This window comes from Mus pahari, chromosome 5 (assembly GCF_900095145.1).
Source record: "Mus pahari chromosome 5, PAHARI_EIJ_v1.1, whole genome shotgun sequence".
NCBI classification, from domain to species: domain Eukaryota; kingdom Metazoa; phylum Chordata; class Mammalia; order Rodentia; family Muridae; genus Mus; species Mus pahari.
Window position 1 is genome coordinate 3,993,716 of NC_034594.1, and position 27,556 is coordinate 4,021,271.

At 36.4% G+C, this 27,556-nt stretch overlaps 1 protein-coding gene across 27 annotated transcripts in view; it reads right to left on the reverse strand.

Annotated features, from left to right (window-relative positions):
- Positions 1 to 27,556, reverse strand: part of Rims1 (regulating synaptic membrane exocytosis 1) — a 480,520-nt gene that overhangs the window by 135,139 nt on the left and 317,825 nt on the right. For 19 of the 27 annotated variants that reach the window (XM_029538282.1, XM_029538281.1, XM_029538280.1 and 16 more), the window contains 10 exons: positions 24,929 to 24,975; positions 22,009 to 22,121; positions 17,390 to 17,520; positions 14,483 to 14,654; positions 14,228 to 14,381; positions 13,185 to 13,256; positions 8,818 to 8,974; positions 8,020 to 8,145; positions 6,439 to 6,501; positions 2,024 to 2,113 (listed from right to left, as the gene is read on the reverse strand). In XM_029538282.1, the coding sequence (XP_029394142.1) occupies positions 2,024 to 2,113; positions 6,439 to 6,501; positions 8,020 to 8,145; positions 8,818 to 8,974; positions 13,185 to 13,256; positions 14,228 to 14,381; positions 14,483 to 14,654; positions 17,390 to 17,520; positions 22,009 to 22,121; positions 24,929 to 24,975 (1,125 nt within the window). The remainder of the gene's footprint in view (positions 1 to 2,023; positions 2,114 to 6,438; positions 6,502 to 8,019; positions 8,146 to 8,817; positions 8,975 to 13,184; positions 13,257 to 14,227; positions 14,382 to 14,482; positions 14,655 to 17,389; positions 17,521 to 22,008; positions 22,122 to 24,928; positions 24,976 to 27,556) is intronic. The other 8 variants (XM_029538285.1, XM_029538283.1, XM_029538267.1 and 5 more) reach the window with 1 other exon arrangement.

The following is a 27,556-nucleotide window of genomic DNA, read 5'->3' on the forward strand; positions in this document are numbered from 1 at the left end:
GAGAGAGAGAGAGAGAGAGAGAGAGAGAGAGACAGAGACAGAGACAGAGACAGAGACAGAGACAGAGACAGAGACAGAGACAGAGAAAGCAAGAGTTTCTACAACTTTACAGGATGCAACTGTTTCAAAATGTCTCATGGACTATATAAAGGGATCATGTCTTTGAAACTACAGGAACCTACAACTTTTAGATTGTATGATTCCTTGGCAAAAGAAAAAAATAATGTTACTTTCTTAGCAATGAAATGACCTCCTTAAGTTGAGAACCACTGATGATACTATGCTTTCCCCAGGTTTAATGAATCTTTTCTTTCTATTCAACATATTGAAGTATATATATATATATATATATATATATATATATATATATATATATATATATATTTGCCTGCTGGCATGTAAGTTGTATATGATTAGCCTTCTTGTATATAGATTGGCCTACTTTAATGGTATGTTTTGAGAGATTTAAAATAATAGATACACAAGCTTATGAACACTGTGGCTTCAGTGTTACAGTGGCATATATGTGAGACTTGTGCTGTTCGATAAAGCAGCCAGAAGAATGTGAAAATTCAAATTACAGTATGTTATAAATAAAATCTTATGGCTTACCATGCAAAGGGGAGTGGAAGCCATCCCGTTCCCAACTGTTACTGACATGTCATTATGATATCTCATGCTAAGTTGAAGTTTGCTTGGCTTTCTAGCATGGCTACTGAGAAAGTTAAAACCACACACATGGCTCCAACTGTACTTTTATCAGGGAGTGCTCATTTAAATATTTAAAAATTTCAGGATATTGTTACAGTCAGAAATTTTCAGCCCTGATAATTCTACCCTTGTTTTAATATATATCACAAACAAAATATAGTAATATGAAAAATGTTAAAGTTTATTTATCTTTCTAGTTATTTGGGGAATAGGATGCTATATGACAAAATGAAACCATGAGATTATTTCAGTCCCGGTTTCAGCATAATATACATTTGTTTTCACTTAACGTGCTAAACTAATAGAAGCTGTACAATATAAGAAATTCTGTTTTTCCAATAGTAAATTTTACACTGATCTATAATTTTAAAAAGGTTTATAGAATAATCTTCTGAAGATCCACTGTTTAATTCCAAGAAATAAACACCCTATAGGCTATAAAGAATACTACCTTAAACACGTTTTGAAAAGGGTTACATTAGTACACCCAAATATTTTTCTTCAGTGTTTGCAGAAGTAGTTTATAAATTTCCTTTGAATGACATCTAACTTTAGAAAGACAGCAATCATAACCAACACTGTCAGTTACAACTAAGTTTATAAGAACAGAAAGTTCTATAATAAGGAAACAATCTTTTCATTTTAATCCAATTAGAAGAAAATATGATACACTATTGCTGACTGTATCTACATCAAAATTAATACTTATTAATTAATTATATGCAGTTTTAACAAAAGTTATCTATGTATATACATGTTCTAGGTATTTATTTTTTGGAAAGTCTTAAAAAAATTTTTTAAAAAAAATATAATGTAACATAATTTACATAACGAATAGGGTAATTTAAAAAGTGAAAAGATTCTTTCAACAGAATTTTAATTTTGAGTTTATGGAAGATTATTGTGAGATCCATAAATCTTTTTTATCGGTACAACTAATAGGGAATCAACCTCTCCCCATGAAATGCCTCAATAATTTGTGATCTTATCAGCATACTGAAGGCTCCTTGAGTCACAGAATCAAGAAAACTGAACAACAACAGAAAAAGAAGCAGCAGCTGGGAGCGGTTATAAGTTACATCACACCATTTGCAACAACATTCACAGAAGTATGCATATGTGTGCTTCACACATATCCACATACACATATCCCTAACAGATGTGTACTAAAGGAAACAAAAAGCTGGACAGCAAGAAAGCAGGCGTGAGTGGATAAATCTGCAAGACTCACATAAAACAAAAACAAAATGAAAAAGAAAAGAAAAGGTCACTGTACAAATGATAAGAAATTCAGAAAGTCTTTATTTTATACCTTTCTCGTTCTGGTGAATGCAAACTAGTATCTGGTCTCAAGCAGTTGGTACTAGCACTCCTAGCCCTGTCAAGAGAGGGCTGCAGTTCACTAGTGCATTACATCCAGTGGTAGAAGAGAAAGACAAAGGAAAGAAAGAAAGACCACGTTAGAGAGGAAAGCATAAAATAATGTTCTTGTTACACAAAATGTCGAATCATCGTGATTCAGTTCATAAGGGTGTGAGAGAGCCACAGAATAACGGTGTAAATGTTTGTTTAGAAATTAAACAAATATTATGCTTAAATTGTGTTGCATAATTTTTTAAAAGAAAGAATCTCGGTCTAAAATATGACACTAAGTCACACCTACTTATGAAAACAAAACAAAAGAAAAGAAACTGGATACAGGAAGCATTAAAAACAAAATGCCTAAAACTTCATTACAGATGCCACGCCAAAACAAAATGAAGGACATCATAGGAGAAATCACTGTACAGCTCCACTCTTCTGGTTCGCAGCACTAGACAGGGAAAGTGGGCGGTACCACTTCCTGATGCTCTGACCTAATAGATAACTCATCCGAAATTCTCAGCATTCTTGAGTTATGACAAGCATGCTGAAGGGGAATGTCCTGTGTAGTCACTCATCTGGTCTTAATGTGTGCAGGCAGGACTGTGCTCCACAAAATAAAGTCACACAAATAAAACGAAATGAAATTAATCCCTAAAATTAAAATCAACATGTAAAACAAGGAGATAATAATGAGCAGGATTCTGATTTCTGAATAGTAAGCCACTGAGACAATTATTCCAGAATGTATGTTTACAATTAAATCAGTTTTAGATAGGGTTAATGAGGCACAGATTACTGGACATTAATTCAACGTGTAAGATAAATGACATAGAAGAATATAACTTTCCTTTTTAGTGGATGGGGCTGGGGCTGAATCCAAGCAGAGCTCACTGCTGTGGCTCTTACCTGATGCTCCATTGATAGTTGTTCTGTAATAAAGGCATCTTGGGTGGTAATGTTTTAGAGTACCTAACAAGATCTCTGGAAAGGGCAACACAAACATGCAGGAAAACAGAAAAATAGATATGAAATAAAGTTCTCTAAAACATTAAAAGAAAAAACTGGGAGCCCTTCTCAAAGCTAACTAAAAGGATCCTCACGTGTGTTTTCAGATGTGTCATAATTATTATCTCAATGCAGAATCAGAATTAATGTATGGTCAGGTTATTCCATGTTACTCAAAATTATAATTTAATCAGCTTACTTGGGGAAACATCTGAGAGATTCAAGGAAGTATAAACCAGTTGTTAGAGAAGTATTAATACTAATATTAATCCTTGGTTAAGCTTCCTATGGGAGACAGAACAAACTCAGATTTAAAACTAAAAATCCATTAGATTCGTGTAATTTTGGAGTTAAAACAAGACAAAAAGAAACATCAAAGAAGGGAAATCATTAGAATTAAAGGGCAGAAACAAGACTCAAATTTGCTGAGTTTGTACAAGACATATCATGTAGCTAGACCTTTCTATAAAGGGCAGGAAAAATCTAGTTAATTAATCTAGGTTTTTTAAATATATAATCTAATAATGTTCTTTTCTCTTCATTGCTAGTTACAAAAATGCATCATCCATTTCATGGCATAAAACATGATAAGCCAGCAGAGATGCACATATCCCAGACACGAAGTATTTAACAATCTCCCAGCATAATTGGGTTTACACTAATGCTCACAAGAAAGAAAATCCTTTGAGTCCTTAATTTAACAATGGTTTATAATATCTTCCAGTCATAGATGAAGAAAAAAATAACACAGAAATATAGTATTCATCCTTCATAAAACTCTCTTCTCTTTTTGTCCCCTAGTATGGGCAATGACTTTTAATGGCAGATTTCTATAAAAATTTCCAAAGAAATTGCTTCAAAAGATTCCTCCCCCACCCCTAGGAATATTCTTATAGGGATCTATGCAAAATCAGAAACAAAATAGAAAACAGCATAAATCTACTGTGCAAATATCTTGGCTCTACAAGATACTGATTGAAATCTGAAAATTCAGGTCAAAACTCTAAACCTATGTTTATGTCGACATAGGAGAAATAGCATCAATTACACAGGGTGCTGTGAGGTTTGAATGGATAACATTTATCGAGCATCAAGGTACTGCTGAGGCAGGTACAGCGTTTCATGTCTACTACACCACCTGAGAAATTTTCCATGAAGGATGAAATTCATGATAAATAATTTGCCAGGAATTTGTCAATGTGAGATTTTTTTAATACGTTAATCAAAAAACATGCATAATAAGGGTTTTAATTTGCAGTTTTCAATTTCTACTTAAGTTACAAATTATTATTAGTGCAATAGTTCAGATAATCAACTGTTAAATCTGTGAAATAATACTACAGTCAATGTAGTAAGTTTTATTTTGAAAGCACCACTTAAGAATTTGGCCATAAAATGTATAGCGTTAATATATTTCTAAAATTCATATGAAACTATACTGTGTTATATATCTGTACAAATAGGGGATTACATGTGGGCATATCTGTACCCAAATATTGATTAAATACTTTTATAAATACATGTGTATGAATACAGAAGATACATGTACATATATTTGAACTCATGGTTTTTCTGCTCTTGGACATTTAGTAGTGAGTGTTAAAGGGCAGAGGAAAGGAAAGGTTTTGAAAATTCTGGAATAAAAAAATAGGTATTACAATGTAGTAGTAATTAAAAAAAAACAAAGTCAGCAATTTTACTAGGACCAACACTACCATTACAAAAATAACAAGAAGTGGGTAGAGAAGTCAGCTATGACACTGGCTGTGCATCTGTGCATTTGGCTGGGAATCCTGGCTTTCCTACATCTGTGAAGGTTGTCAATGGACTTGATCAGCCTCAGGTTTACATTTATCAATTTTCATACAAGTGAAGATGACTCCCTAAAGACCTACAAAATGAGTATGCTGATTCAATCTATTAAACAATAAGATATACGGAGTTTGGTCTTATTAGTGGAACAGTTTGGTTAAGTATGATATAAAATGATGCAGCTAGAAACATATATTTTTGCAAGTCCTGATACAATATAAAGAAAATAGAGATGCTTCTTTTATTTAGACTACTGGTATGCATCTCAGGTACACATTAGATACATCTTGAAATAGATAGGGCACGTATGCATACTTTTTCTATATATAGTTGCATTAACATAAACAAAAATAGGAGAGAACTCTCAGAACGTGTAAACCAATCACTGTTACTATGAAAAGTTTGCTTGGATAAGCAGCTAATAGGCCTGGATAGTTTAGCATAATAAAATACGGTAATTTAAAAATATTTATATATATATATTTAATTTTGTCATTAGTTGATAGGTAGAATTAACATTTCCTTGTTATTTTCATGTGGCCCTAAAAAACAAGCTCAATAATTAACTAGTAGCTGGATAATTTTAGACGTCTAAATTTTAAGTAAATTTTGCTAACCCTGTCTTGATTATGTATTTGATCAGAACCACATGTTCCACAGGGAAACAGTGAATTCTGAGCTTGCTCTGCATTTCAGGTGTGACATTTGAACTTAATTCCTTTAGCTTTTAAAAATTATCATTTTATACTTGCAAGCATTTTTTTGCTCCTTCCACTCATTTATTACTTCTTGACATAATGTTGACTTCAAATAACAGTAATTATTAGCTTGCTACAATCTACAAGTAACCACTAAAGAGTGATTTTCACCAGATTTGAAATCCAAGTTACAAGTCTAACATACAGCATCATGCTTTAAGCAAGGTGTATGCTGTCCTCATTCTCCCAACTCTAGGTGGTATTTCATTGCTGTACATCTTCATGGGAAAGTTGGTTTTGCAGGTTATCTGAACAGCTAGAGGCCAGGGGTTTAAAGAACCTGAAGCTAAACCATGAAAAATGAACTGGAAACATTTTAATAAAAACAGACAGCACAACAGAATATAATGATCACAGGGTGCAAAAGAAAACATTTAAAAGGCTAAAGCAACATGACCATGATCATGAGAACAGCAAACCTGCCATGCACAGCAGATCAGAAACTTTGTGACTAGACAGGTCTTTGAGTCCACATGTGGGTAGGGTGAGCTCACAGTGGGCATTTGCAATCTCAACTGTGTAAAATAGTTCCTCAGCTTCCAAAGAGACTCACCCAGACTTTGGGATTTTGAATATACTGATGTCAAAATGGTCTGCTTTGCATCGGAAACATTACAATGTTTCCGAAAACCTTGCATCACCTCCATATGAAGTAATGTAACTTTGTTTAATGGTTGGGGAATTCTACATGTAATACTACCAAGGGAGAGACCAAAGAGTAGGAAGAGTAGCAGAATGGAAAGCGAGTCATTACACACAGTCACCAGAACCAAATCCCTGTATTTACCTGGTCATGTGTAGGCATTCTGCACTTCGTCCTCGTTTTGCTCTGGGCAGCATGAGAAGCTCACTGCACAGACAGGATGGGTGGTGAGTGAAACGGATAGATCATGAGGAGGCAATAGATGACATGGGTTGTGCCAATGGTGTGCCAATGAGAACATGAAAGGGGGAGAAACCAGATTGTCTGCACTAGCATGTTTGCTTGAGAGGTTAAACAAAAAAGAAACGTGACAGCATTTAAAAATTCAAACAAGAGAGTACAAACATTACAGTTGAAGTCCTAACTGTTGCTGACTTACTACTTAGTGATGCAAAACCATTTCATAAAATACAAAAAGGAACGAAAAACAACCATTCCCTGCGAAAGGTATGGGAACATATTTGTAATTACAGTCATTTCAATAATTAAAATGCACTAGTTTGACCTTTCAGATATTAAAATGGAAACCCAACGATTTTATTTCTTTTTTAGAAATTTAATGACATGATCATTTCTTTGTAACTAGCAGCCACTGAGAATATCACATTGGGTTTTTCTTAACTAGGATTTTTCAATGACTGAATTATTTTAATTATATTGATTGCTTTGGCCACTGTAGCTCTTTGCTCTCTACAACCTACCTATATTTATCAGGGCTCAGATGAACTTTGGCTATACAGGGCTCACTCAATCATTCAACTGGGCTGTATGGACTACGATTTCTTTGACCAAGTCTGTCCCCAGTACCAATGGGATTCACACAAGAAGGCAATGGCAGCACTTTCCATTGAAACTGAAGATGCTCAGCGTGGGCTGTGTCCTTGAGTTTATTACATCTGCCATTCAATACCACCTTCCTCTCTCTACACTCCCTGAACTTTCTTTCCCCCACTTCAAAAGGTCCGGAGAGAACACTCCAATCAGCATTAACTCAGTCCCTGAACTATGCTTAGGACGATCTAGTACATCACTGTGGCGACTTTGACAAGAGTGTCTGTGGGCATGAAGAAATATGTGTTTATTATATAGATTCCTATTAACAACTTCTACAAAATATTGTCCATCGATAAACGCAGAGCTAATAATTGACCCATCCATAAAATGATCTATCAGCATACTTTGCATTTCACAGACATCCATGAGAAGACACTAGATTTAAAAAAAAAAGTGATATAGAACAAAAACATCATTGAAGTTTTCACAGTCTGCAGTAGAAATGACCTTTCAGAAGACCATTACCAAAAGCATTTTAATGATATAAACAATGTATTTTTTAATAACAAGATAAACATTCTAAATATGTTACCTATGGAGAAAATTATTTAAAAATTGCTCATGTAGCCTTTCTTCTACATCTCAGTTCAAAATCTAAGTCAATGAAGGTTCATAACAAGGTAACCATGCCTGAAAAATACAAATATTGCTATAGTCTTGACTGAGTGTCTTTGAGAGTTGCAAGTGTGTAAGGAATGAAAACTGTTGAAGAGAAGTTGTTTCCAGTGAGGGTATAATTTAACTCATCCATGTATCACATTGCAATATTTGTATATATTAAATCAGAACAAAGGAGTACTATAGAACTGAGATTCTACTTGGGAAAAGTACCTGTCTGGCTCTGATGAATACTGACTTTCCACATGTCTGGATCTGTGATCGGCCGGGCTTCGGGAGGCATCATGGTGTCGGGTTGGAGAACGTGACCTTCGTGTTGGATGGATTTCATCTAAGCTCCTAAAATGTGCCACAAAACTTCATTTGACAAAGCATGTTGTTTTCCCCAATCAATCAACAAGAGTAAAAGAAAGCAGACAGACTGTAACTGGCTAACAGATGGCCTGGAGTAAAGGTGTTGATATTACACCCAATCCAATGAAATAAGAGAACATATTCTCATTTTTGCCTGTTTCATTTTTATGACGTTGTTTTGTAGCTATGTAAAAAAAATATGATTTTCATCAACATAATTACAGCTCCAAAAGTATGTTTGAATTCAGATGAAGTAGCACACACACACACACACACACACACACACACACACACACACAGAGAGAGAGGGGGGGGGAGAGGGAGAGGAGAGACACACAGAGGGGAGGAAGAGGGATATCTTTCAGCATTTAAACTGCTTCAAAGAAATAATACTAAATCTCTTCAAAATATATTCCCGTTTCAGGAAATTGTTATTATTTAGTTTTTGCTTCTCCAGACCCCCTCCCTGCCCTGGCCCCGCCCCTGCCCCCTCAGGCAGAGCTTTTGGAAGCCCTGTAGGAAAAGCAAGGGTTCTGCTAACTAATGGCAAATGGCTTCTAACCATCATTTCATTGCAGCTATTGATATACCATAAAATACACTGTGGTATAAGAGAAGAAAGTACTGTCAAGAGCATTAAGCCTGTTCCAGACCTACCTCTGTAACGGCACATTTGGTAAACGTGAACGAGGCCTTCCCTGATCATCGCCGCGATGAGGAGACACGGAACGTGAGCGGTGATGTGTAGTTCTCTGCTGCTCTGGCACTGTTAACGTGGATGCTTTACTCTCTCTAGCACTAGCTCTATAGCCCACTGACAAGAGCATACAGATAAAAGTTGTTAGTGCTTTTTACCACAGGAGCAGACCACAGAAATGATGAAATTATATCAAAGCAGCCATCGACCTGCTAATGTTAGGTGCCATGCAATCTGTATAGCTTTATCTCCCGAAGCTTGACGTATATAGACAGAAAGTGTAAGGTAAAACATGCATCAAAACACATTACAGTTAGACTCAAAGCTACCATGGAGATAGCAAACACTGACATGATGGTCTACGTCTCAGACATTAGGATGAGTTGGGGCACAATTTCAATATCAAGAATGGATGAGTTAGTGGCTTTTCAGCAACATCAACCAAGCAGCGAGAGAATTATAGTTAATACCCAAGTCAATGTTTCAAAATCTGATGTTTCTTCTCATTTAATTAATTTGAATTGTTTGGTATTATTTGTGTGCTGTTTACATGCGGTGTGCATGCGCATGTGCTTGCACTTCTCTATGCATGAGTATGTGTGGCATATAGAGGCCAGATTTCATCATTTCAGATCTTCCTCTAATCCTGTTCCACATATGGAAAAATGGTCTCTCATGGATTCTGGAGGTCATCTATTCTGCTGGGCTACCTGGCCAGTGAACTCCAACGATCTGCCTGTCTCTACGTCCCCAGAGTTAGGTTCACAAGCACATGCCACCATAACTGCCTGGACTTCTGCTGCACACTTTACTGACTTAGTCATTACTCAATTCCTCAATTTTTCTTCTAAAGGAGAAACCATTTAGTTGTAGTACAAACGTAGTCCTTGCAAAAGTATTCTGGTCATTTTAATTGAAAATGACCATATCCCGCATTCATTTTAATGAAAAAAGGATAGTAGCTAATTCCTACTATTACAGAGACTGATTTGTGACTTTTGCAAGCAGTAAATATGAACTTCAGGGGTAAGTCATGTGTGAATGGAAACCATGGTGATAATGAAGCAGAGAAACTAACACTGTGAAATCCTCAAATCTATACAGACTATCTGAAACCATCCCTCTGGTGGGTCCAGGAAACATTATTAAATGAACATGGTTAAGCCAACTGCACAGAAACACCAGCTTAATGGCCTTGGCACAAAAATATGTGTGTGACCTTTCTGATTATATTTAGATAAAAACCTCATCTGAAATCCATAATAAGTGTGCACATTTTAAAGTGGTGTTTTAATGCTTCTTATGGTGCTCATTAATTTTCATCAGTGCAAGAAAAACAGACAACATGGTGTGGTTAGGGAAATGGAACTTCCATTTCCAACCGCCTGAAACTTACACAGATCATGGAGACACTTCTCAGCTGGGAGACTGAAATCATGTCGTGTTCTGTTTTTTTTTTTTTTTTTTTCTTATTTGTTTTTGTTTTTTTATATTTCTTTCTGACTTTAAATCTATGCCATCAAACACCAACTTGCAAAAGCAAGCTGATTATGAGCCATCAGCTGGGTTGACATGACTGTACTATCCGTCAGTACATTTAAAGCATAAAGGCTATCGTTCAGGGAGAACAATTGGATAGTATTCAGACGAAAAGAGCTCACCTCCTTGAACAGCCTGAAATGACCCTAAAATAACAATATAACCTTAATGGTATAACTTAAAAATGTATATTTTCATTTACAGTCCTTTGTCAAATAATAATGATTACACTCATTCTGAGTGGAGAAAGTCTTTTTTTTTTTTTTTTTTTTTTTTTTTGGTCAATAAAAAATTATTAATGAGTTAAGATGTATTGAATATACTTCACATTTTAAAAGGGGACAATTGTATTAATAACTGAACCCAGTGCTTAACTCATTTAAACTTTAAATGGCATCAATTGTGTAAAATAATGGGACATCAATATGTAATTAAGAGTATGACGATCTCAAAATTTCAGTGATGGTCAAGGTATGTAAATTGGATCTTTATAATTATTATAAAAACAAATAGTGATGTGTTTTAAAAGAACACATAATTTTACTGAGCTATTTGTATTATGTAGCTTAAATATTTGTATTATATACTTAAATACTTGTGTATTTCTTAAGAAAGGATTTCATGAAAAATAACTATTATCCTAAAGTATTATAGATCCTAAGTGCTTTTAGTAAATTACTCTTAGGAGTCATAAACAACTTGTGACTTTATATAGAGAGTATACTGATGGTAATGTACACAATTTTAGTGAGTCAGAGTCACTACTGTGTGCTGTGACAGACAAAATTTAATATTAAGTAATCATATGTCTATATGCATTTAAATTAATAATTACCTATATCACTATCATTTAGCTTTATTTTAGTTAAATTATATTATAGTTTTATTCATTCTATAATTATTAAATATATATACTAATATTTACCTGTTACTCTGTTTATATTTTTTGATTATTTGATTTTCCAGATTTTAATCATTATTAACAGCATGCAGGCTTCTTTAAGTCGTGAGTTGGAAGGTCATTTCTTTAACTTTCATCTAAATTTTAAAAATTTGTTCAGTTATAAATGAGAGATTTTAGTCTCATTTCTGGAACTTACTGAGATGCTCCAAAACAGCAATTTGCCTATGGGTTTCATTCTTCTTAAGCAGTTAAAATGAACTGGTTCATGTAACCACAGGAATACAGAACATTCTACAACAACCAAATCTCATACTTTCTCATCACTGGTGTATTTAATAACTACGGCAGCATGTAAGCATTGTTTTTTGTATAATAAAGATAATATATCATTCATCAAGCACTAGAACAACTAGTATATTTAACAGAAAATAAAGGTATGTTTATAATTCAGAGTTTTGTAAGTGATGTCCAAGCAATACTCTCATGAGCAGTGGGTCTGTAAGCCATCTGACTACTTAGAGGAAGAGAAGCTCACCACTTAAAATCAGTTGTTTTAGTTGGTCATTCGTTCATCCTCCAATACCTCATTTTTAAAAAAAGGAAAAGGTTGAACACAACATGAGAAACACCCACAGTAGTAACATTAAGGCTGACAAATCCCAATAATTAGTTGATTACTTTCTTAGCAGCAATACTCTCATTCCTTTTGATTTGAATGATGAAAGATTTACATTTATAATCATTTTTAGCCATTCAATTTCATTAAATTTGGTAATTTTATGTTCTATGTGAGATTCTGTTAAATGTGTGTAACTAGCATGGTCTTTAAAAATAAAAACAGCAAATAGAAAATGTTATCCATCACTATACAGAATTCTTGTTCATAATCTAAGCTAGCCCACATCACTGTTTGATTTAATAATATTTAGACTTTTATACATAAGTACTTTCTTTGAGTGACAGATAACAAATATGTGATATTAAAAAGATCCTCTGTATTTTTCATCTTATTTTAAATGAAGTTCCTCCTTCCAAAATGTCTGAACTCTCTCATAAAGCTGATACTATAAATTATAATAAAACCAATCTCCTTAAAATAAGAGCATCCTCTGCAATGAAGGCATTACAGAAAGGAAGGGCTCATATGGCAATACTGCTCTAGTGACTCCCTTAATTAGTCACATTTATCGATTCTGGAATGGCTCTTGACAAATGTTTCTTGATCTTATGTACTCCTCCGACAACTCATGAAAAAATGTAAACCCAAACGTTCAAATGTCACAAAATGTTGCCAACTTATACATAGACAAGACATGTACGCCAGAGAAATAGTGACTCTTTTGAGGGCACTGTCTTACTTTAAGACACATACACACAGTAGGTATAGCTAGTGAGCACATCACAGAAGCACTGAAAGCTACAGCCATGCCACATGCAATTGTAAACCCTGCCATGCACCTTTCTCAGTATATTCCATGGAAGGCTATGGTATTTTGAGAAATGGGGGTGGGGGGAGGAAAATCATAGAGATACAATATAAAACACAGGAGAATGGAATTGGATGTAATAAGATTAAGAGTATCCTTTCAAAACAAGATCCACGTTCTCACTAATGCTCAGAGCACTGTGAATAGTGGTGTTTTTTAACCTAACTTAGGCATACTTCTAAGGGAGAACCCGACTGTAACAAGTAATGAGGGGCGTGAACTCGGAGATGCAGGTCCATTTTAGACATTAACAATTTAAGCCACAAGTCACCATGGAATAACATAACGCTGATGTTTCTGCACTAAGGACCTCCAGCTTAGTGTCCAGAAGGAGCCTGGAGGTGGGCAGCGGAAACAAGCAGAGACAGTGGGTGGAGCCATGCCTTTCACCACGCACCTGGAGGCACTACGCCAATACCATCATCAACCTCATAATCTGAGATGTCACTATCACTGATTCGCTGAGATCCTGCACAACAGTAAGGCAGACAGATACCTCTGTGTGTCTACTCAGTTTACAACATGCAAAGGACATAGTTGAACAAGAATAATTTATAGTAATCATGGGTCTGGCTTTACCAGAAACACGTTTGTTTCAAAAAATTATTAGTTTTTTAACAGAATTTCTTTCCATATACAATTACACTGAAGGACATTGATGGAATAGAATTTTACTTATATCCTTTCTCATTTGACTTATATCCTTCTTCATTTCAAATGCTACTCTGAAAGCAGACAGTGAAGTACCTACAATTCATCCTGTATGGAAGAGGATAAGTTCAAACACAAACCATGGCAGCATTTGGCATGCTCAGAATGCTTAAAAAGCATTAAAGCCCAATATTAAAATACATGTTTATTAGCCATAATACTTTTGAATATTAATTTTGAGGATAATATCAAACTGGGACACACTGACATATGATAGTCAATGAAAAGGCAAACCAATTTGAATCAAGATTATCAAAGCAATGCTTCTATGTTTTATCTGTTGGTTCATATAGTTACTGATACCTCAAAAATTATTACAAAGGAATGTCCTAATGACCATGAGTGGATAACAATAAACTCATAATGTCATGGTTTAAATTACATATTTCTCACCAAAAAGATTAAAACTATATATATATATATATATATATATATATATATATATATCCCTTTACTAAGGAGAGAAATGATTCCACTAGTCAGCCAATCCATGACTTAAGTCATGGGTAAGCGATGTCACTGGGAAAATATTAGCATTCATCTCTTACTCTTCCATACCACATATATTATTTTAGTTTGGCTAAGTCTCTTTTATAGAGATGAACAATTTTTCTACTAGTTTACTCTACCATAAAAAGCAACTGAAAATAGATGTGTTTTCAGCACCAGTCTATAAGCAGAACAAGGCAACATAATTACTCTCTGCTAACTAAATTGAATTGAACCTACTTTGTAGCTTTTTGCTGGAGCTTTCTCCATGGATATGCCGCCTGGGCAAGAACGGTGATGGCTGAGGCAGAGGTAGTGAAGATTCATCATGTGTCTGGAGTTTATACCAATGGGGCTCATCATCTAAAAGTGCTGTTTCCAGTTCTATGAGGATCTGAAACGGTATTTCTCAAATGAAACACAACAGGAAAGTACCCACACTAGTGTATGGCAAAGGCCACAGTAAACACGTTCACTTGACACTGTATACATCACCTCTCCGAGAAATTCACTCTCCTCGTCCTGTACTCTCGGCTGATCCCACACAGTAATTTCTAACATTCGCTCTCGAAAGTCTCGACGATGTACGTGTGAGTAGACAAATGTTTGATTCCATTTTGGCTCTAGAAGTTTCTTTACCGTTTTGGTTCTTCTTTTACTTTTGTCGCTGAAACGTAAAGACGTGTCCTCCATGAGCAAGCCAGACACGACTGACATGCTGCCCTCTGCTGAGGTCATGTGTCATTTCAATCTGTGTTTTTACCCTCTATCCACCCTTTCCTTGAGTTAAGGTTGTTCTCTGACAACTTTATAAAGTACACACACACACACACACACACACACACACACACACACACACACACGTAGTGGATTCTCTTTACACTTTCTTTTGCCGTTCATCTCACCCCACTCCCTATAAACCTTCCCACCCAACTCCCTCCAGGTCCTTTTGAGAGATTCATGACGTTTTATGATATAATGTCATTGTTTAACTGCAGCTGCCTGTGTGCCCACTGATTCGGGCTCCTAGTGGACAGATAGCAGAAGGGGAAAACTCCCAAAATATCTGTAGCAAATACTTTATCCATGAGGAGGATCCTTGAACTCCTCCCCATCCAGAACTCCTCCCAATCCATGTCTGACTGCTGAGGGACCTCTGCTCCATGAGGGGTGTGTGTGTGTGTGTGTGTGTGTGTGTGTGTGTGTTGTGTGTATGTGTATGTGTGCTGTGTGTGTTGTGTGTATGTGTGTGTGCTGTGTGTATGTGTATGAGTGTGTTGTATGTTGTGTGTGTGGTGTATGTGTTGTGTGTATATGTGTGTGGTGTGTGTCTCTGTGTGTGTAGTGTATATATGTGTGGTATGTGGAATGTGTGTGTTCTGTGTATAGAGTATGTATGTTGTATATGTGTTTTGGTTATGTGTGTGTATGTTGTATGTGTGTTGTGTATGTGTATATTGTGTGTGTTGTGTGTATAAGTATGTGTGGTGTAATATGGTGTGTGGTGTGTTTGTGTGTGTGTGGTGTATGTATTTGTATGAAGTGTGTGAGTGTGTTTATTTTGTGTGTGTGTGATGTATGTGTGGTATGTGTGTGATATGTGTATATTGTGTGTCTGTGTTTATGTTTTGTGTGTGTGGTGTGTATATGTGGTGTGTGTATATGTGGTGTGTGAGCTGTGTGTGTATTGTGCTGTGTGTGTTTAGTGTGTGTTTTTTGTGTGTGGTGTGTATACCGTGGACTGACCTCAGTCCCCCGCCAATTCGCAGGAAAAATCAGGGTCCCACTACAGGTGGGAAGGGAGTTGGCGTAAGAGTGACAGACACAGACACAGAGAGTGTGCTGTATCTGAATGTAATTTTTCTCAAAGTGAGCATCAGACTTATAAGTGACTTTTACACAAAACAGAGGAATGCATACAAAAAGCTAACAGGAACCAACTGGGATAAAAATCAATTTTAACAACTGGAATCAAAAGCAGCCCCACCTAAGGTCAGCTTTATCTTAGAAGCCAGGGGCAAGGGCTTCATGCCGTGTCACAGTTCCAATTCTAGTCTATTGTATAGACCACCTTCCCTATAAGCCATTGTAAATTCCTGTGTATGGGAGTAACTCAGCTATCTATAGTTATAAGTATCTACTCTGGTTCCTTCTTAGACCACAACCTTCCTTCTCCCTAGGTCATTGTAGATTCCTGTGTATGGGAGTGACTCTGCTGTTGTTCTAAGTATACTATGTAGACTAGCCCTGAGATTACTAGCTCTATTCTACTGAATTGGAATGCCTGATTTCTTTCACTGTCTCTCTTACAATACTAGAGGCAATTCTGAATGTTACTGAATAAGTAACATTCTTACTGAATTCCAAGCCCAGGGTCAGCTCAAGGACTGCCTAGGACACTGGAACACTGGTGGAGGCTAATCTAACTTAGCTATATGTCAAAATCAATCCTTTGAGGCACTTATAATAAAACCATACTGAAAGAAAGCATATATATCCACATAGCCGACTAACACAGGGACAGGTTTGGAGCATTCATTTTACAGGATGCCATGGTTCCAGGAGACTAAGTTTCCGTGAACTTTTTGCCTCGGGACTGCGTCCAAGCTTTTGGGCCTGTCACGCGAGTCACTACTGGAGTGGGTGTGGCATGTGTGTGTATATGTGTGGTGTGGTTTGTGTATGTGTGGTGTGTTCTGTGTGTATGTGTTGTGTGTCCTGTGTGTGTGTGTGTGTGTGTGTGTGTGTGTGTGCGTGCGCGCGCGCACACATGCATGTAGCTTCAGTGCAGGTAAACTCTTGCACGTTTGAGTCCTTGCTTGCCAATGTTCTATCTTGTCAAGAAGTTGGAGATTCACAGAATGTCTGCCATTATTATCTTTCACATTCCTTCCATTTCTTCTTCTACAATATTCCACTAGACTTAGAGGCTCATATCTATAAATGTCGTCTAAAAGGCTGAAAAACTAAGCTGTCACTTCTGAATAATGCCATGAGGTGAGGTTCAACCCCAGAGCTTCATACAAGCTAAGTGTATGCTTTACCATGGAACTACATTTCCAGCCATCCTTTCACTATTTTTACATTATAACATAAAAATCTGAATTGTGCCCATGGGTATTAATAATACTATTACCTAAAATTACTGATTTCAATTACAAATGTAAGCAATGGTCATGACATTTACATAGAGAGAGGTGCATTTTAATGAAGTGGATCAACTAACGGATATATTTAAAAATACCATCTTACTTTGAAGTAAAAGTTATAAGACACTGTCTTATGGAATAATGCAGTTTGGTCCCCTAAATACTTATTGTACTTAGAAAATATGTCCCAGGAAGGAAAAACAGTTTTCCATTAATACAGAAGCTAATAAATTTTTCAAAATTCATTTATTACCTTCTATCTGGAAGAAAATACATTTTTACATAGGGATTTCTGGGACGCCCATCTGCTCTAGGGGGTAGATCTGTTGCTTGTAGAACATTTACAATCAGCTGGTGCCCCACCTTATCATACCACAGCTTCACCTAGAAGTGAAGAAAAGTCCATGCAATTTATCAAAGTTATTTGATAAGATAGTTGTTAAATAAAACATTAGAATTCTATTTTTTTTACTAGATATTTTCTTTTTTTAAGTTTTTCTATTAGATACTTTCTTCATTTAAATTTTAAATGCTATCCCGAAAGTCCCCTATACCCTCCCCCCTCCCTGCTCCCCAATCCACCCACTCCTGCTTCCTGGCCCTGGCATTTCCCTGTACTGGGGCATATAATAATTCCAAGACCAAAGACCTCTCCTCCCATTGATGGCTGACTAAGCCATCCTCTGCTACATATGCAGCTAGAGACATGAGCTCTGGGGCTACTGGTTAGTTCATATTGTTGTTCTTCCTATAGAGAACACAGGGCTCCCAATGGAGGAGTTATAATTCTATTGAAAGGATGATGTTTTTGACTTAATGTATAAGGGAATTACAGTAATTTGGAAGTATAACCATTAGGTTTACTTTTGTCTTATTAAGCATTTTGTGTCTAACTCATAATGGGCAAACCTGCAATATTACATCACAAGGTATGGAAATCCAACTAAGTTTGTTCTTTTAATTCTGGGAAAATTAAAATTATCATGGTGGTGTTTTTGTCTGTTTGTTTAAATATCAAAGACAATAATTGGTGATCACCAATGGCTTTATTTTAAGATCCTTAGACGTACTTTCCATGCCAGGCTGTGGTGGAACATACATTTAATCCCAGCATTTAGGAGACAGAGCCTGGCAAATCTCTGAGTTCAAGATCAGCCTGGTCTACAGAGTGAGTTCCAGGACAGTCAGCATACACAGAAAAACCCTGTCTCCAAAAACAAAAACAGAAACAAAAACCAACAAACAACAAAAATGCAAAACAAGAGTTTTCTAAAGAGAAGAAGAGGTAAGCTGAAGGATGTTGAAGGAGAAAAATGAAATAAAGTTGATGTAATCATATTGTAATCTCAAAAATAAAAAAATAAAACAATAAAGAAAGTGTGTCCTAGTGATATGAGCAGCCAGAGTAAGAGTTAATTAAGATCGAAGGGAAGAGGCCAAGGAACACATTTACTACAGGCCTGCTCTGCACCAGGCACAATTTGTTGTTTCCTGACATTTTCCTCATTTAATATTCCATGAATAAATTTTTATAAGCTAGTAACTGTGAGAGAAAGGAAAACAAAGGTGAGGCTTAACACATATATGACACCTCAAACAACATATCACACATATAACACATCAGACAACATATAACACATCAGACAACATATAACACATAAAACATATATGACACATCAGACAACATATAACACATATGACACATATATGACACCTCAGACAACATATAAAACATCAGACAACATATAACACATATGACACATATGACACATCAGACAACACGAAGGCTGAGTGATATTCCGAACGAAGTCTTCACATGAGAACCAAGAGAAAGACATAGTGACCTCCAACTAGCTTTGAGCACAAAAAGCAGAGTCTGCACTGGCAGCAAGAACAAGACACTAAGCTTTCTTCAATAATGTCCTTGAAATTAAAAATTACTTTTAATTTTCTGATTAAGTAATAAATTTAAATTCAAATGCTTAGTGGGGATGTGAGAGAATGGAGTCCAAATAATAAGATGAGCTAAATTGGATGAAACTGTTCCATCAAAGTAAGGAACAAAAATAAGGATTTGGATATGCATGAATCCAGCCCTCTGGTTTTCTTTTTATCCTACCAAACCAGGCTTTGACACATTTCAGTGGTATAGGTGAAGAGCCAGAGGTAAGCACAAGAAATAAGTAAATGTCCAGGCAACGAAACAGGTTTCATCATTTGCTGTATTACAAAGAGGATTTCAAAAAAAAAAAAATGGAAATAATAGCATAAAATTACTTCCTTTGACTTCACAGTCAAAAGAAAAGCATCAAGATTGACCACAGAAATCCACACACCACCAAAAAATAAAAAATTCAACTATTCATAGAACAAGTTGAAGCAAGATTTCTTTTCAGTTGTTAATACAAATATCCCAGTTTCTGTTTTTAGTCAATAAGCAATTCTCAACAGTGGGCAGTTTATTTCTCCATGGTTCCCCAGGTTAGAGAGTAAACTCCACAGGGAGCTGGGTTTGAATAGCATCTGTGCTCTGCTTTCAAAAATAAATGTGCTAAGAAGTTAACGGAATTTTTAAAATTTAAATGTCTTAGCTCCAGGCTCAGAAAGTGATTAAGAAAATTGAGTGCAGCTTTCTATGAATGTATGTGAACACCGATTTACCCCTGAAAATGGATGTAACATAGCAAAAACATGGATATTTTTCCAAATGCAACCATTCAGCAGTTAATATTTAAAGCCATTGGCACATTGTGGACATTCTGTCAGGAGGCTAGCAGGTAATCTTCCAGAGACAGTTCGCCATGGAACTGCCACGAATGAGCCCTGAAGCAAGGCCCAAAGGACACACCTCAGGATTTGATTTCTGCTATTGATATGCCTTTCCTGTCATTATTAAATTACTGTAATATTCCCTGGGTCTTAGCCTACCCTATTGGGAAGATATTCTGCAGATTAATGAAGATGTACTGTCTTGTAGTGATTCTATACATACAAATAGATGATGTCTTAATTTCTAATGATGATTCCACAAGAATTGCTAAAATTCTACTGGTAATTATTAAGCCCTTCATATTAAGGACTGCAATTTGAACACTATGTAATATGAAATCTGCAATTTGGACTTTGCAGTTCTTTACATGTCACAGGATAACTGCACTAAATTTATAATTTAGGAAATACAATCCTTTAGTTCATAAAACCATTAACTAAAGTTCATAAAAGGGAAATAATGATGTATTGCAAGTACAAGAACAGAAGACAAAACATTGGCTAGGTTTATCTGTACAAAACTTCAATGTTAACTTAGATATAAGAATTATAGTTTTAGACTCTCAATGAGCTTGTGCAGCTAGTGACAGATAATGAATATCTAGCTAAATGAATAGACTTAATAAAAACACATGTGAACATCTCTGTTGTAAATGTCTTACCCAATTTATGATTTCAATTTCTGATTAAACTTGTGGTGATCTTTTGATAAGTGGAGTACCATGTGATCATCTGTCCTGAGAAAATACGAAAACTAGGAATGATGACATAAGGAGGAAGAAGGGAAGAACTGAATTAGAAGAACTCAGGAAAGAGCAGAATTAGGGAGGCAGAAGGAGAATAAAATAGAAGCATTACAGAGATGAGGGGCTGAGCAGATGATGATGAGGAGCTACAGAGAGAGTGAAAGCAGCAGCCACGCTTTTCGTACAATGAGGCAGGTTTTTAAAATTCATTTAGCAATAGACAGGTAGAAGCTTTTTCTTTCTCTATGCAGTAAGGTTGAAGCTTATTTTTTCATCCGGAATGGGTGAGCTCTTTCTGTACTGGTGCATGCTCAATGAATCCTGCTTGTGGAGGCTTTTGCTCTTTCCAATATATATTCCATATGTAAGCAGACATGTAGATGCATATGTGTGTTTAAGTATGAGATAAGTAGCTTAGAAGGTGTATGAATATGTGCACATGATTGTGTATATGAATGTATGTGTGCTTATACATATTTGCCTGTGTCAAAGTCTTTCCTTTTGGTAGGTTCAATAAAAGTTTGGTTCAAAGTTTTATTGCACCTAGACTCCCTCTTGGCTAGCCAGTGAGAGGCAAGGCTTCAGGGCAAGAGAGAAAGTTGCCATACTAATTAATCTGTAACTTATTCATCCTGTTGTTAAACAACAGGTTCTAATTTGCCCAGAGGGCTGCAGCATCTGTCTTCAGAGTAAGTTAGAGTTAAGACAGAGAATAACCCGAGAGTGAAAGTCACATTCTCCCCCCTAGTGCTTAATCAAGCACAGAGATTTATAAAGAAAATAACAGAGAGATAGAGAGTTAAGTTCCCTCAGTGCTGAATGAAGCATAGAACTGTAATAAAGGGTTAATATTTCAGCACAAAGCAATAAGAAAGAATGAAGTCCCCATCACTTAAGGACGCACAGAACAGTGGCAGAGTTAAGACTTTTAGCACAGAACAGGAAGGTAGGTGTAAGGAGCACATTGAAGCATAGAGGGTCATAGAGAAAAGAAGCCAGTGGCTATCAGCCCCAGAAAGCAAGAGTGCCAAGTCTCCAGAAACCAACAGCTTCAACACCTAGCACAGTTTGAGAGTTACAAGGCAAAGGATCGTCAATCATTTGACCTGTGTCTGCCAGACATCTGTGCCCACTTCAGCTCCTTCTCCTAAAGGCCAGGCAAAGGCAACATTCAATCACGGTTTCTACATAAATATATGTGAGTGAAAGAAAATCTGATGCAACCTCACAGAGTGGTGAAGTCTGACGGTATCAAATGCCTATGTGCTCACGGGAGAACCCGAACGCCAGAGGATTGTTAGTGATGCATTCAGAGAACCAATCCTACTGTCATTCACTGTGTATAAAAAGCACATACTGAGAGTTGCCCTGGTAAGACTTGTGGGGCATCTTTCAGAGCTCCAGGGCTGGTGGGAGAAATAACAGAAATGGAAGGCCTTTCCATCTTCTGAGATTCAAAGGAACTTGAACCTAAAATGAGGATAAAAATGAACATTTGTTAGTGTGAGAAATAAATTCTTGAACTAAATGGTAAATGTGCCTGTAATTAGTATAAAGCCATAGCCGACACTGTTTGATGTAGAATGCACTTTTCATGAGTATCTCTAGAACATCTTGGTTTTTAGTCATCTTTAGTTTTTAAAGTGAGACAATGATACCGTATTCATTTGCTTCAACATGAAAGATATTATCAACAGTTTGAAGGGCTCTATCCTAAATTCCATCAACAGACACACTTTCTGAATTGGTAGCAAGAGAAATGGTACCTGCTGCGCTAGTTATTGTGGCTAATAGGTATTTGCTATGCAGTGTCTGTAGTGACAAATGAATATGAATGGGTATGGAGCAAACTGTATGAGCCTCCTTTATATTCAGATGTCATAATTCTTTTATCATAGTACTATATATCTTATATTTGATCTTATAAATAAATCTTTTAAACTTCTGAGAGTAGTGTTTCTCATTAACTTACTGCAGTAATTTGCTTCTTTCATGTAAGGGAGTCTGCTGATGCTCTGTACCAAGTCACATGCAGAAAAGTAGAATGAAACCCAGTCACCCTGTTGAGTTCTTGACTACACATTCACTCAAAACTCGATGAGTTCTTTGTTGCAAAAATATGTGGAATCACATGAAGGTATGTTACCCACACCACTCTGCTCTACACTCGGTGAAAGGAAGATGTGTCAGCCAAGACTGACTGACAGGCCTCTGAAAAGCACAGTGATAACAGAGATTGGAATGTCAGACGTCCACAGGGTCGCTGCCTTATTTGGTCCCTCTTTAACCCCTGGAGCAGCCATTCTTTGCCCACTTCTATGATAGAACCAGACTGACAGAAAAAACCAAAACCCTTTAGCATCCAGCATATGAAGCATGTCCTCACATAGCATCCTGAGCCTGTAGATTAGCTTCCTGTTGTAACCCACCCTTCTGATGTACCCTCCAGAATATTCTAAACTTGCCTTGATTTATAACTTTATTTGGAACTTCAGGACACTGCTTCCATGTTGCAACATGGAATTAGGTAAATATAAACTGTGTTCCCAGTCCATGTTCACTCAAGATCAAGAATCGACTGTCTCTTATTCCCTTTAATAAGAGAACTGTGTATTTTTGTTTCAACAACTCCAAAATGTAGTTTAAATTAATCCATATGCAGCATTTTGTTCCCATTTAACCATATGAAATGAAGCTAGCTATAAGATGCCATTTCTGTTTTGTCAAGCTCCTTTACCATAGCCCCACCAACTTTTTAGGTCATAAAATATTGTTGCTTATAATAAGGTTGGCTTAGAAAAGTAAGGCTATTATCCATGTTGCCAAGTCTGTTATTATTTATGGAGCTCTCCCCATGTATCTCTTGATACTGGTTATCAGAAAGCTCAAAACAAAATCTGAGCCAAGCTCCAGATGCTATGGGAACATGATGGAAAAGGTTTGTGTGGTAACTTGGCCACTGGTTCCTTCTGTGGCATGGTCATGATTTTCTCCCCATCTCATCACTAACTCCCTTCTCATCCACATAATTTTATAGCCATATAAGATGAATTCTGTATTAATACCTAGAGAATCAAACTCCAGTTTTAATTGAATGCCAATCATTTCCAGGATATGAACCGAATGTCATTATCTACAAGAGCCGTTACACGGCATACAATTTCACCTCCTCCTGAGTGGCTATACTAACAAAGCAGACACTTCCTCCACCACCACATCCTAACAGCTGTGCAGCACATGCCTATAAGTGAGCTGAACTACACGCATGGCTTCTAATACCACATGGGTCACTATTATGTGATGCATGGCAATCATTCATTAATGTGTCTAGACTGTCCCTGAGATCGGGCTGCATATCACTCAAACCGGACAGTCAATCATTACAATATTTAGTTTTGCTGTTATTGCTGTTTTGTTTTCTTGAGACAGACACCTGCCATGTAGCACAGGCTAATCTTTAACTTGAGATAGCCTGTATCTACCTTCCAAGATATTAGTTTATAAACCTGTGTCATAAAGACATTTTTGGTGCATACAGTGAACAGATTTATTACTAGTAAGAATGCAATGTCAGAAGTGGTCCTCATCTCAGATACCAAAGGGCTGGCCTACTGAAACATGGTCAGACATTCCAATGCCAGGATGACTTACCAGGAAAGCCAGTTAACATCAAAGGCAGTACTGGCTCCATATATACTTTACTTCACTCTCTTATTTCTCAAAGAGCCTGGATGCAAGCTCTCACTATGAGACCTCCCCCATGCTCAGAAAGCTGTAAGGTCAGAACAGCTCTAAGAACAGAACTTCTGCTATGTGGGCTCTGATTCTCCAGAGACACTGCCTTGCCATCTGACTCTGGTACTGGAGTCTGAACTCTCCTTGATGTTCCCATCATGCTAAGAGCCTCCCACTGTCTCTTCACAGAGCAAATAAGTTTTCTAATAAAGTCTGTACTCTCCAGCAATCTGTCTCAGTTTCCTTGCCCTAGACATAACACTCCCGACATAACAGCTGAGCTCTGAGAAGGTCTTGACTTTATAATAAAGGAGGGCATTGAAACAAAGATCTTTGCGTAGCCACAAAAGAAATTGGGCGAAAGAAGAAAATTGTCGGTAAAGAAGAACCTTGGAGTTATTATGGCTGCAAAGTTTGGTATTTGTGAAGACAGTCAAACAGTCATATTCATTCATTTACAGCAAATGGCTTAGGAAAACGATGAATCTTACTTTGTAATTTAGTTTAATATATTTTTAATGACAAGAAAATGCTATACTCACTGGACTCCAGGGGGGGATGGGAGCTCTCAGGGATCCTGGGGATGTCACTAAAAGAAGCAGAGACAGTGAGAATCCCTTTAGGCAAATTACCCCACCAGAGGCAACCACTGCCCATTTTATCTCAGTGCTGTGAAAGTCTTCTTGGGTCTTAACAGATGTAGAAATGAAGGGAGTTACTATTTAGGTAACTACTAATGTGCATGAATATGAAACACCACATAAAAGAAAACTGCAATTAAAAACAAAGGTTTTATATACTTAATAGCAAAACCCTTTAGCATGACAACAATCAGATTAATATTGTGGATAAAATCACCACAATATTTTTACTACCAAAACAGCAGGTTTTGGAAATTAAAAAACAAAAATGTTAAAGGTAATATTTTATTTCAGTTCTAGGAAATTAAAATGACACAAATTTTTACAAATCAGTAATATGCTTTACAAACACATCTGAAAGAGTTTACTGAGCAAAACAGATGGAATGTTCTCTTCATAATAAAATGAAATGGTGGATATCACGGGCAAATTTAAGAAAAATTAAAAGGATGAATTGCTTTGTAATTAACAATGATGCAAGCTTGCAACAAAAAAAGCCAAAATATTTCATGCAAGTGCATGTAATATATACATGGCACATAAAATACATATGCAAATATATGTGCTTTGCAGGGATTCATAGCTCTGTCCTACAGTTTGCTGAATACACAGCTATCATACTACATGATTAATGTGAGTTGTGAGAACACCCATTCCTGACACGCTCACAGGTTACTCTGACAAACATAGATAAAATCACTTCTGCTTAATCTATTATTCACTCAGCCCTTACTACCCCATCAGAATGCTGCGCCCTGTTAGATTGGCTGTTACACTGCATGAGACTACATTGTCTCTCCTTTTTCAAAATTATTTTAGTATCAATTTAAGAAGATTATTAAGGTACAAGTGTTAACATGACACAATAAAGCAGACTGGAGTTATTATGAAGAGAATTATCAGCATATCACTTACTTAATCACTTGCATCCTAAGTTCACTTGGATATATTTTTTTTTACTCTCAATCTTTTATTCTTAGATGCCTCATCATTACTTTTTGTGCAAACTGATTTTATAGTTAGCTGTATTTAAAATTTTCTACAAATGATAAAACCTCATTCTGCATATTTAAAAAATGTACTGTATCATATATTATAACATAATTAACAATTTAAAAAATTTCCATGATCTTATAAACAAGATTATCATTCCTGAAATACAACTTTTTTCACAATGGCAATTTCCTCTCCATTCACCTGAGCAAATGAAAAGGAATTATTTTAAAAATTAGGATGCTGACAATTTTAGATCATAAAAGCCTTTAGATATCTCTCACACAGTAAAATCTTACACAATCAGTTAAAATCTCAGAACGTGGAACTCTGAAATATTTTATGTGCTACTGACAGGAAGACCAGAGAGAAGTTGTTTTTAAAATTCTAATGGTACCAACTATTAGACCCCTCAGAGCTCCCACAGACTGAGCCACCAACCAAAGAGCAGACAGGGGCTGATCTGTGGCCCTGGGCACATATGTAGCCTCATCTGGGCTCAGTGGGAGAGAATGTGCTTAATCCTGCAGAGAATTGACACTCCAGGAAAGGAGGTTGCTGGGTAGGGGTGGAGGTGGGGGATGAGGTGGGGTGGCCAGGTGAGTGGGGAGCAAAGGGGAGGGGAAGGGGTTGAAGAGCTCTGGGAGGGGCACCTGGAATGGGGGCAACATTTGGAATGTAAATAAATAAAATAATTTAATTAAAAAAATTCCAAAATCCTTTTGGGTTACCATTTCACATTAATTGCTTCCTTAAAAGCAAGACTTCCTTGCATACAGTTTCATTTGTTAAGACAAGTCTTCTTAGTTATTTCTGCTCACAAGTTTTGTGATCAATAGTTTTAATAGTGATCACAATGATAAATGACAAAGATGTTGTATTTGGAACTTCCCAAACATATGAAAACAGCTTTGGCTTTTAATAAGTATGAATCAACGGTTATGAGTATTATCTACAATGATTCCTGAAAACATTATGTTAATAAATTAAACATTAAGACCATTAAATGTCATTATTGAAATTAGAACTATTCTAATAATCTATATGACAGCTTTGATGCTCATTCAAACATAGTATTAAAAGTCGTGTCCCTCTGTATTTCACACTCCACGGTGGGCCTGGGTTTGGATATGCAGATGATTACTTGATATGCGTAAAAACAACAGTAATGTAAGTTAATCCAGTCTACTTTAATTGTCTGTTGTTCTCTTAATTTACAATAAATCACTGTTTTACCTGAGGATTCAAAATGCACTATGTATCCCCAAAGTACCTGGAGATGCGTGCAGGGCTTAAGTATAAATTTTATTCTTATATTTTTGATTTTTCCCAATTTACTTACCTCTTTTTCAATCTCATATGTACCTCTGCACTAGAACATATAGCAGGTAAACTAGCATAAATTATGGTGTTTTTTTCTTGCAAACTTTATATGACCCAGCACAGGGGAAGGCCAGGGCCAAGTAGTGGGAGTGGGTGGGTAGGGGAGCAGGGGCAGGGGGCATATAGGGAACTTTTGGAATAGCATTTGAAATG